The sequence below is a fragment of the Microtus ochrogaster genome, unplaced genomic scaffold, assembly GCF_000317375.1.
Source record: "Microtus ochrogaster isolate Prairie Vole_2 unplaced genomic scaffold, MicOch1.0 UNK1, whole genome shotgun sequence".
In the NCBI taxonomy this organism is placed as follows: Eukaryota; Metazoa; Chordata; class Mammalia; order Rodentia; family Cricetidae; genus Microtus; species Microtus ochrogaster.
Genome location: NW_004949099.1, coordinates 22,872,223 through 22,883,993, shown reverse-complemented (window position 1 = coordinate 22,883,993; position 11,771 = coordinate 22,872,223). Strand labels below are relative to the sequence as shown.

At 44.4% G+C, this 11,771-nt stretch overlaps 1 protein-coding gene across 1 annotated transcript in view; it reads right to left on the bottom strand.

Annotated features, from left to right (window-relative positions):
• Positions 1–6,685: 6,685 nt before the first annotated feature.
• Positions 6,686–11,771, bottom strand: part of Edem1 (ER degradation enhancing alpha-mannosidase like protein 1) — a 29,476-nt gene continuing 24,390 nt past the window's right edge. Inside the window, exons 10-12 of the mRNA XM_005364976.3 lie at positions 11,226–11,322; positions 9,363–9,563; positions 6,686–8,323 (exon numbers count right to left, since the gene is read on the bottom strand). Of these exons, the coding sequence (XP_005365033.1) occupies positions 8,234–8,323; positions 9,363–9,563; positions 11,226–11,322 (388 nt within the window). The 3' untranslated portion in view covers positions 6,686–8,233. The remainder of the gene's footprint in view (positions 8,324–9,362; positions 9,564–11,225; positions 11,323–11,771) is intronic.

Below are 11,771 nucleotides of genomic sequence, written 5' to 3'. Positions count from 1 at the left end.
ATCCACCTGCCTTTGCCTCCTGAGTGCCTGGATTAAAATCTTGTGCTACCACCACCTAGCTTAATTTATAAAAACTTAAATAATTATATATACATGCTGTTTTATGTTAATTACAATGTTAGCTAAACCCTGATATTTTTAATATGTAGAACTTACAATTTTAGGAAAGTCAACAAACCACCATGTAGAGCATTTGCCAAACTGTGTACACTGTAAGACTTCAAAGGATTATTCTAAATCAAGACACTGAAATCCTGGGGTGAGAGAGGAATGGACATACCCAATGATAATAAAAGAGGCAATCTAAAAATTCCCAATAACTTATGGAAACACATGCTTTAATAATTGAGGGTACACAATCAATTGTAATGATTTTAAGATTTCAATAGATACATTTGAATAAGTAACTAGCAGTGCAGCTCGGTGGTAGAATGCCTGCCTACCACACACAAGGCCGTGGGTTCTACTCCTAGCAGCAAAATCTAAAAACAAACAAAAACCCTTTTACAGTTGTAAACTTTTAATGCCACGGTTTGGAAACTAGAAAGACGGCTCGGTGGTTGAGTGCATATTGCTCTTTCAGGACTTTCAGTTCAGTGTCTAGCACTCACATAGTATGGCTCACAACTGCCTCTAACTCCAGCTCCAATGGGTCCAACACCCTCTTCAGCTTTCAGCAGGCACCTGGCACACTTGTACATACCCTACACAAAGTCACATACATAGTTAATCAAAAATCAAATATAAATCATGAAGTAGGATGGGTGTGAAGGTGGGGAGAATCTAGGCGGAGCTGGAGAAGGGAAAAGATCAAAATATGTTTATGAAAACAATTTCAAGCCAATAAAGACACAGAACAATTTTAATCTTAAAAAAATTTAAAGTCAACATTTGTTAAAAAAAAAAAAAAGTATTGTCCAGATAGGTTTTTGAACAACAGAAGCTGATTCTAAAAACAAACACAAACAACTTTCATAAGCAGGCTTTCAGGTTGTCAGTCCATGTTCTGTAAGGAAATAATTGCTTACCACAGCCAGACCAGTTTCTGCAGGGCTGAGCTTCAAAATATCTCAGCCAAAGAAAGTCCAACTTGTCAAGATGGTGTTTGAGGAACCTCTTCCAGGTGGGCTTTTTTGTGTGGTGAGCCAGTGCAGACCCCCGCCCCCCCAAAGTAATCTCTTCCCACACAAACAGAGTCACACAGAACACTCCAAGTTGAGGTGAAAAGGTCTTTATTGTCTGAAGCAGTGAGGGCCCCAGCACCCAGTACTTTGAAGGTCTGTGATGTGGAATTCCTCTTTGTATGCTGTGAATATGTTGCATTACCATTGGTTAATAAAGAAGCTGCTTTGGGTTTATGGCAGGGCAGAAGAGAGCAAGGCAAGAATTCCAAGCAGAGACAGAGGAGGAAAAGAAGGCGGAGTCAGAGAGACTGCCATGTAGCTGCTGAAGGAGACATATGCCTTGGAACCTTACTGGTAAATCACGAGCCTCAAGGTAAAATACAAAATAAGAATGGGTTAATTTAAGATGTAAGAATTAGTTAAAAAGGAGCCTGAGCTAATAGGCCAAGCAGTGTTTTAATTAATATAGTTTCAGTATGATTATTTCAGGTCTGGGTGGCCGGGAACAAACAAGCAGCCTCCGCTTACAGGTCTGCCCACCCAACCCAACCTCTCTCTCTCTCTCTCTGGGAAGGTGTCCCTGGGATGAGACATGTTGCACTGTGTCCTCTGGGAACATCCGTCTCGCTTCTCCCCTGAGACAATAGAGACAATTAACACTGGCTCCCAAAAGAACTGGAGGTCAGTGGTCCAGACTGGTCCAGTGTTGACCATAGGAAAGATTATTTCCCCAGTGCATTCATAGGTAGACACAGAGAAATAGAATTTGCCTCCATCACTGAGGTGTGTGTGTACGGCTGCTAACCTATGTGCAAGCTACATATGACAGGCGGGTCCCACAAAGACTGGCGTCATGAGGACACAGTTCTTACCACTTGCCACTTGGGCCTCACGTGCTAAGACATAAGAGTGTGGCAGAGGTAACACAGGTAAAGATTTTAGATGCTGCCACCAACACGTTCTGACACAATGGGGTTGTAGCATAGTCTGACCTCCTAAGGATCATGGGAGTCCAGGTGGTATGACTAAGAAATGACATGAGGGTAACAACTGAACCTAAGTCACACACTCAGAAGGGACAAAGCCTATGTGAGGCTAGCCCACACCTCCTACAGGCCCGTTGAAGTCAGGTATGATGGTGCACACGTGCAGTCTCAAGTACTCGGGAAACTGAGGCAGGATGGCAAAAATAAAAACATAAAAAGAAACTTTAGATGGCTCAGTGACAGAATACCTACTTAAAGCCCTGGGCTTACCCCAGGACCACATACATGCTTTTAAATATATTCTAGGGTTCTATACGATGGCTCCGTGGGCAAAGGCACTTGTCACCAAGTCAATCCCAAAGACCGAGAGAGTTGAAGAACAACTCCCACAAGTTGTCCTCGAACTTACACCCATGCGACCCTACCCCAACACACACATAAACACAACGTTTAAAAATAAATATACACAAAGACCTAGCCTGGGAAGCAAATACACCTTGACCTTTGTTATAGGAAACACAGGCACCTTACACACGCCAGGAGCTGTACTTCACACACGGGAATCTGTCCCACTCTTCACCACCACACTGTCATGCCCTCTTCCACATGACAGGAATATTGAAGCCATCAGACTGTTCAGTCCTAAATGAGCCTCAATATTCTTATACTCGCCCTCCAAAGAAAGGCTTGGGGAACTGGGAGAGGGGATGGGTGGGAACGCTGTGAGCTATCCTCTGCTGGAGACAACACAGCTGCTGCACACATGAACCTCCGGCAAAGCGAACACCTGTACAAGACGGGGCCCATCACCACGTCCCTCCCCAAGGAGCTACAGGCAGCTAATGGTGTTGCTGTAAGGAAGGAAGCCTTACTTCAGTGATATAGCCGCTTCTAAGCTGCCCCTATGCCAGTATATAATTCCTCACCATGCTCATGAAAGCAACCCTAAGGAAATTCATTGACACACAACCCAAAGTAGGAGCAGGCCTTGGGAAGAAGAGTTTAATGGGAAGGTGAAAAGAGGTTAAGGGGATAAAGGGAGGGTAAAAAAGATATGGGGATAATTGGTCAAAAACTGTGTGTCAAACTGTCACAACCAGGCATGGTGATGTGAGGCTTTCCCTAGTCCTAGCAAAGGGGAGGTAGAATCAACTGATCTGATCAAGTTCAAGACCAGCCTGAGCAACATAACAAAGCATCCACACTGGGCTACTTACAACCGCGTGAAACTTCAGCTACAGGGAGAATCTGAAGCCTCTGGCCTCCACAGGCACCTGCACTCGCATGCACAGACCCACACAGGGACCATAACTAAAACTAATAAAAATAATTTTAACTTGCTAATGACAGTGCAAAGCTAGGACCCACAGTCCCTGGCTCTCAACCGGGAAGCTCTGTCTCCACAAACGACTGCTCCATACCACTCAATACTTGCTGGCCAAGGATGTACGCTCACAATTATTGAGGCAAAGAACCTCAATACTGGATAGACACCAGAGACAGTATCTATGTGATTTTCGTTTGTTGTCTCCATGAACTTGGAGCAGTGTGGTTTTATGAGGACGGCACAAACCCATGGCACTTCACAAACACAGTCAGAACACCTTAGAATGGTATAGCACTTAAAAAAAGATTGTGTGTACATAAGCGAGTGTGTGCATGAATGTGTTCATGGGCACATTTGTGTGGGTGCAAAGGGAGGTCAGAGGAGGGCATCAGATCTTCTAGAACTGAAGACAGAGGAGGTCGTGAGCCACCTGATATGGTACTGATTCTAACCCCAGTGCCCTGGAAGAGCTCTTAATTGCTGAGCCTCCTCTCTGGTAAAAGCAAAGCTCTTCCATGAAAGCAAATATTTCTTAGGGCTCTCTCCTGAGCCTTCTGGCACTGCTTGGTCCTCGTTTTTTTTCAGAACTGCCTATGGCCCGAAGATGGGCACACTGAAATGCCACAAAAAGGATCTGCTAACTTTACCACCAGAAACCAGAGACAGCAGTGCAAGAAGGGAGGGCAGACCTCTATCAGCTCTTCAAGCTTCCTGAGGACAACGTTCCCTATATCACCAGCCAAGGGACCCTGTTTTGTTTTTACAGATAGGTAACCCAGGCTAGCCTCAAGCCTCTGGAGAGTGAGGAATCTCCAGAGTGATGGCGTGTGCCATCACTGCCCAGCACCACTACCGCCTTGCTAAGGACAACAGAGCACAGGTAACTAGTAACAAGTCTGAGAAGGAACCACTGGAGGGGAATGAAGTAAGGGGGTAGCAATGGGACATGTCAAAGTCCACAGCGTCCACAGTGACAGACGACTGGAGAGAAATGTCTCAAAGCTTAGCTGTTGAGGGAAACTACAAAACAAAATCTAAAGAGTTTAGTCATGAAAGCCGATCATTTCTCTAAAGGACTTTCCCCTTTTCCTGCACAAAAATGAATATATCCAAGTATTCAAAGGAGAAACACAGTGACAACTCAAAAAAAGAATCTTTTAATAAAAATTATTCATAAAAATCCTAATAAATTTCAATGAGCAAGATATTCCTTAGTACATTTATAAAAGAACATTTGGTCCTTTTACAAAAATCTCCCATTTAATTTAAATACATTTCTTATTTACAGATTAAACATAAAGTATCGATGGTCGTCAAGCATATTGCACATCACACAGAGAGAGAAGCATTTGTGCATCTCGGTAAATTATCCCAGAGTTTCCAACTCTAGATTTTTGTTTTGTTTTGTAAAAACAGATTTATGTTCCATGTGTGTAATAAATAAAAACACAGCTTTGTGGCTTGCTATTTAACGCTAAAACAAAAGACCTGAAAACCTCTCAGAAAGAGGAAGGTAGTAAAAGTAGGGTTTCTCAGGTACTCGACATCTTTAGGAGATTCACATCCAAATTCAAGAGGGACCATGACCCTGAGCCCTGCTTAATCGGGGCCACATTGCACCCCTCCCCCATACATAGCCTTTTCCAAGTCACAAGGAGTCCCTGCCCCGCAGGGAAGAGGCACTGAAGTAGGTGCTGGACAGCTGGAACGGAAAAGCAAAGATCAGCACCTTCTTCTCAAGTCCTTGTTCAGCCACTCTGTGACTGCAGTGACCACTCAGGCCTGGCCTCTGACCAGCACTAAACGTGTACATGTCAAGAGAGCAAGACCTCAGAGCCCTGAAGAGAAGGTTGTCTGATGTAGAGTCTACAAGACCCAAAGTGAAGAGCTACAGCGGGCACCCATCCACTGACCGAGCTGAGGAGATGGCTAAGAGGGATATTTTATTCCACAGGGCTGAGAGGAGATGGCATGGAGACATCTGCACTTAATCACACCAGGAAAATATGGAGTCCCTGACACTCGCCTGCGCAGGTACTACCCTCATGTGCTTTCCCTTCAGCACACAGAAAACTATTTGAATATCAGGTGCAGAGGCCACAATCCAAGACAAGAAAAGTCCTAGCAATTCAGTTACAAAAAGCCAGCTCTGGCAGATCAGGAAGAAACCAAAGGGAAGCTTTAAGAAACAAACCTGTTTTTCATAATGGCCAAAGCAATCAGAGAGCCACCAAGCAATCCTTTGTGTCCCCTCTTCTAGGAGAATGGAGTTTCTCTGTCACAGTGTTTAAAGCAGCTAAAGCAAGCCTACTGGTTATAGGAGAACCAGACTCTACCACACCTAACCATAAGACAGCTTGCTACACTTCAAACATGCTGGCTGAACTGGACACTAGACACTGGCTACTCCTGGGAACATAAGCATGGTCCACTCTACAGATGTTTCAAACATCTGCGAGGCTGTCTGTTTACATTCCAGGTATTCTTGAAACAAACAAATGAATTAGAGAATTTCTATCCATATTTCAGCACGCAGACTAGAAGGAACAGCAAACACACTACAAGATATACATCGCAGCTGATGACATTCTGATTGTTCAGAAAGGAAGCAAGTCAGCTTCGAACTTGACTCAAATGCTTTTTATATGACTGGCACCAGACAGTGTTCTTCATCCGGTCCCACAATCACTGAGCAATCTAGAAGCTCAATAACTACAACTTCTAGGCATTGTCTTACTTGCCCCCAGCCTTCTCAACAGGTGAAAAGTCCAGTACCCAAAAGTCAAGAGGGTTTGAAACTCAATAAAACGCACTGCATGTCTGCCTGTACCCCCTGAGAGCACCCAAGGCACTATGATACTTCCAGACACAGATCACTATTTTAGGAGCACAGGGAGAAGAAACCAAACCCCCCCGATAGTGATAGGTGAAGGCCAGGCGAGAAGACTGCTGGGTGCTGACACACACTCCTGCTGCCACAGAACCAAAGAAATGGGAAGACAGTAGAGAAGAGAAGCATGAAGATAGCGCTTTTTTCCTTGAAAGGTCTTCAACTGTCCCTAGTGGATTGTTCACAGTCACACGTGAATTTGCCTGGAGCAAAGATTAAAAAGGGAGGGGCGCACACACACGCCTGTACATGCACATGTTTAACACTTTTACTAAATTAACAAAAACATAAAATAGATAATTTTCTCAAAGCTTTTTGTACAGTAGATGAGACACTGTTGATACATATAGAACAATACTTGTGAAATCAAAGAAAATAGAAGCATTTAATATTTGTAACAAATAAATAAAACCAATTGCATAGTAAGTGTTTAAAAGGTGACACATTCACTACTGAAATCCCCATTCTAAGAATGCCAAGGAACTGAATGACATATCTCTTTTCAAAACAATAACACATTTTGAAGAATAGAACTTCTCTCTTTTGACTAAAATCAAATGGTTCAGAGGCTTTTTTTCCTGGCTACAGAACACTGGAACGAACTAATCTTAAGTGTATAAACAGTACAGGGAAGACACAAGACACGTGAGGCTGGATTGGCTTTCTCATAGATGCCCCGCCCTTTGCCTAGGATGCCTTTGGACATGTCACAATGCAAGGAGGTCAGGCTCGGGGTCAGACACAGCTCTGTTTCTTAGCAACAGTCCGTGTAAATTCAGAGAGCTTTCTGTTTGCTAAAGAGAATAAAAAGTATTTCTTCTTAATTTCCTCCTTTATGCCTGGCTAAAATCACAGGTTAAAAGGCAAAGACTGACAAATTGGTTTTCAGGAATCTTCCTCATGCCCACCCTGCTCTTAATTGGTTCTATCATATGGCAATACAAAACCAGCTGTCAACAGTCACCACAGTGGCTGCGACAGCCAATGGCCCAAACAAAACCCATAAGGCACTAATCTAAAGCCTGTATCACATAGAGAAATGGCTCAAGGATGTCAGAAAGTCATCTGATCATTTCTTTGTCCCTGATTATCTAATTGGCACTACACATAAGCCAACAAGAACAGAAGTCTAACCCAAAGATGGTCAGCGTCAAGCATCCTTGGTTATGAAACACAAGGGATGGAAGCTCACACAATCCTAAGGTTTTCCTCTCCCTAGAAGGCACCTGGTTCTGGAACCATGAGTTCTTCAGGTAAGTTGATGTTGAAAATATATGCATTATAGCTCAAAAGATCTGTTATCTCGTAGACTCCAATCTAACTTTAGAGGCTACCTGGAGGATTTCCGGCTAGACCACTACACTAAAACAAATAACACTGTATAAATTACTTTAAGACATAAATAGACCATGTGATCCAAAATCATGGCTGGCTATTTGGGAACAGCACGATGATCACATAAGAGAGAGAAGGGATGAGACTTGCATTGCTGTAAGTAGTGATGCCAAGTAAACCTCAGGACCTTTGCACAGGGCGTTCATCCCTGATCCTCTAGCAGAGAGGTAGCAATACTTCAGCACAGCAAGTGGAGACAACGCGACGAGACGGGCATTCTACGTGTGAAGTTGGGAAGAACAATCCAAAGAGGCGCATCCATTGTGCTTAAGAACATCAGCGTGTCACAAGAAGCTCCCACATACCTTCCCATTTCTAATGGTATCCTTCAGAAAAATAGGGTGTTTTATTAAAGAGAAGGGAAACACTAGGTGCAAGAATCAACCAGAGGTAAGAGCTGGACAGAAACTTCTACAGTGTCACAGACAACAGACTCCAACCCTTCCATCTTAGAGGAGGTTTTGGTAGGCGTGGATTTGGTTTAAGGTCTGACCACACTGAGGTGAGCAGGTCAAATCAAGCCAACCATCTGGTCGATCTGGCGCATGTAGATGCTCTTCAAGGGCAGGGAGTATCTCCTCTCGTCAGGAACACGGTTGCACTGGGAAGGCAAAAGTAGATTCGGATTAGAACCCCAAGAAACTCGAACCCACTACAAGTGACATTCTGAGACAGAAGCTTCTTTGTTATGGGAAGCTGCTCGGTGTATTAGAGCGGAGTGAACAGAACAGCACTCCTCGCCTTCCCCACCTAAGGGGCCAGAAACAACATCCAGCCTCCAGTTGTACCAAAAACGACTCCAGAAACTGCCAATGTCCCTGAACTAGTGACCTGACTCAACTACACAGAAAGTTTGAAGCCAGACAAGGCTACATGAGATCCTGTCTCAAAACACGAAACAATAATAAAAAGATGATTTTAAAAAGAGTGACTGCTTTCCCTGTCCTCCTGGAGGGTGGTAGGCAGTCTTCCTGAAGTATTCCCTGGGGACCCTCTCCTCACCCGGAGGAATGTGCTTTCATGGGCGAAAGCAGCACTCTTTCTTGCCCTCCAGCCTGGGTGGAAGCAGCCAAGGAGGAGCACCAGTAAGAGATCAGGAAGAGTCAGGCACAGTGACACACATCTGTAGTTCTAGCACGCGCTGGGCATTAGTGGCAGGAGACTTCAAGGCCAGCCTCCATCACACAGTCCAAAGCCAGCTTGTGTTCCATTAATAACTGAGACCTTGCATCAAAATACAATTACAATACCCGACTTGAGACATCAGATGAAGAGATGGGGGAGGGATCTGCTGTTGACAGCTGCCTTCCTTCCTGAATATCACTGAAGCTAAATCTAAGCAGTGGAACCTGCCAGTGGCCTCTCCTCTCACGATTACCTCTCCAGAATGCTGTACCACTCTACCTCCCCCTGCAGCCAGGACTGATGCCTGTACTGCTGGTCCCGGTTCCAGGCAGGACTGATGCCTGTATTGCTGGTCCCTGTTTCCCTAGAGCCTAGTGCCACCGATGTAAATGATTCCTTTAGGAACTCTTGTCAAATTACACAATCTGAATGTGTCATCTATTTCGTGTCAGAATTCTGAATGCCAAAGGAGTTAATATTTTCCTTTCCCACATGCAGTGGAAAAAGCAACTCACGTTAGAACTGGAGTTAATGATTCTGAACTCCTGAGACTTAGGCCTGTGCACAAACTTTTCCTCTTGGTCCCGCTCTCCATCTTCAAAGAAATCCTTCCAAGGCAATTCCCGAAGATGCTTGTCAACAGATATGATGTGGCCCTCTGTTGTAAACATGTATCTGGTTCCAGATTTGTGTACTGGATTCTCTTCGTCAAACAGCTAGACACAGAGAAAAAGAAGCAAGAAGAAAACTGGGATTGGTTGGGCACAGTGGTTTATAAATTTAATCTCAGCACTAGGAAGGCAAAGGTAGGTAGATTTCTATGAGTATGAGGCCAACCTGGTCTACACAGTGAGTTCCAGGCTATCCATGGCAGAAAGAAAAAAAGAGAAAGGGGGTGGGGAGGAGGGAGAAGGGAAGGTGGGGGGAGAGAAGGGGGAAAGAGAGAGAAGAGGAGGAGGGGAGAAAAGGAGGGGAGAGGGGAGGGGAAAAGAAAAGGGGAAGGGAGAGAACTGCAGAGAACTGGAGCTGGGATATGGCTCTAAGTCCTTAAAAAGCACACCCAGCCCCTGAGGTCAATCCCCAGCACCAAATCTAAGAAAAAACCTACAACTGATAACTGGAGAGCTTTTCTAGCTAACTCACAGCAAAGGGTTCTGAGCTTCTGGGGAACAAACCTGGATGAAAAGGCATCAGCTGACAGCCCAGGGCTGCAATGCAGGATTTACTTTGTTTAAACCTGGAAACCGGAAGTGCCTCAGTCCTCACTCCCCGTCAAGAACCAGAGAATCAGAAATCCAGGGCCAGGACCCAGGCCCGGGCTTCTATAAATGCTCCCCACATAATTTTCTCACCTGAATCCTAGAACTAACTACCCTCTTCCTCATATACCCCAGATCGTAAGCAGGGATATCTGAGACGAAGAACATGGATTACACCCATCACCTTATCCGTAACATGGCTTTGCATATTATCAGTGCAGGCTTTTGTCAAAATTAAGTTCTCAAGCCTGTTTTTCTCAAAGACTCAGACTCAATGTGAAGGAAGTCTTAACAAGGCCCCAGGGTCATTCCTAGCTAGCTAGTTTGCCCCAGGTCTGAGGACCAGTGAACTACGGGACACAATCTATTGTTACTGCTGCTGCTTCAATCTGTGCCTTTCAAGTGTCCTTGTAGCCATGACAGAAAAGAGGCTACACACATAAGCATATAGGCACTACACATGTCTGTGACAGAATGCAGAAGCTGAAAGAGTACAGGACATGAGGCTCAAGCCTCATTCAGCTATGTGGTCACCCTAAGACCTCAATCAAGTTAGCTGACCTCTCAGTGCAAGTTGTAGTTCCCAGAAGAGCAGGACGAAGAGGAACTAAATAATCCCAAGGTCTCTAGCAGGCCCAGACACTCTCCCCTCCCCACACACAAAGGCATGCCTGACGATGTGCATGGGGACAGCAGGCAGCCCGGCTGCAGGTCTGAACCAACACCACATGAGTGCAGCTCAGTGGTAAAACACCTGGCTGTCTTGCACAAGGCTCTGAGTTCAATGTCCAATATCCCAGGGGAAAAAGAAAAGAAGAAAAGCACTGCTTTCTTCCTCACAGAAGTCTCCAGAACGCCACCATAAAGCTGACTTTCTATCAGTCCTTACCACAGTTCCCACAGTTCCCAGCCATGAGCTCATTTCTGTTTACAGGACAAATAACTTCTCCAGGAGGCTGACAACCATGAAGACAGCAATATCCTTTTGTAACTCTGGGAACGTACAATACCCAGCGCACAGCAGTGACTAGTAAATATTTGTCCGAGAGAAAGAAGACTGCACAAATGTTTGTTCTCTGCAGTACTAAATACCCCTGGTTAATCTTGCAACACACGTACCAGATACAAGTATTTACAGGTCTCACTGAGAAAGAAGCTCTCCATCCGGTCCTCTTTAGACTTGTCTATGACGTGATGCAGCGTGGCATACCCACATCTACAAAATAAAGGTCCAATTAGCCCTGCTTCAGGCTCCTTCCCTTGTGCTCATTACCTGCCAAAATATTCTATGATCAAGACAATCAACCTATTTCTCCAACACCATATAAAAAATAACTATGCTAGGCTGAAGGGCTGTTCTTTTCCTTTTCTTTTTTTTAAAGCATTAATTATTTGCAAATTTACTTTAAAGCATGCTTAGATTGCTTCTTATCAGGTCAGCGTTAAGCTGGGGACAGAGGATAGTGGAGGGTGTTTGACCAAAAGTCAAACATGGCATCACGAAAATGACTGAGAATAAATAAACTTAGAAGGACTGATTTAAACTGTTCATCCCAGTATTTGTGGAAATGAACTACTATTGGTATATCCTAAAACAGCATTTTCTATCATATACTTCTGGGTAACATACAAAAAACACAGGCTACAAAATACAAGTATGTTTAT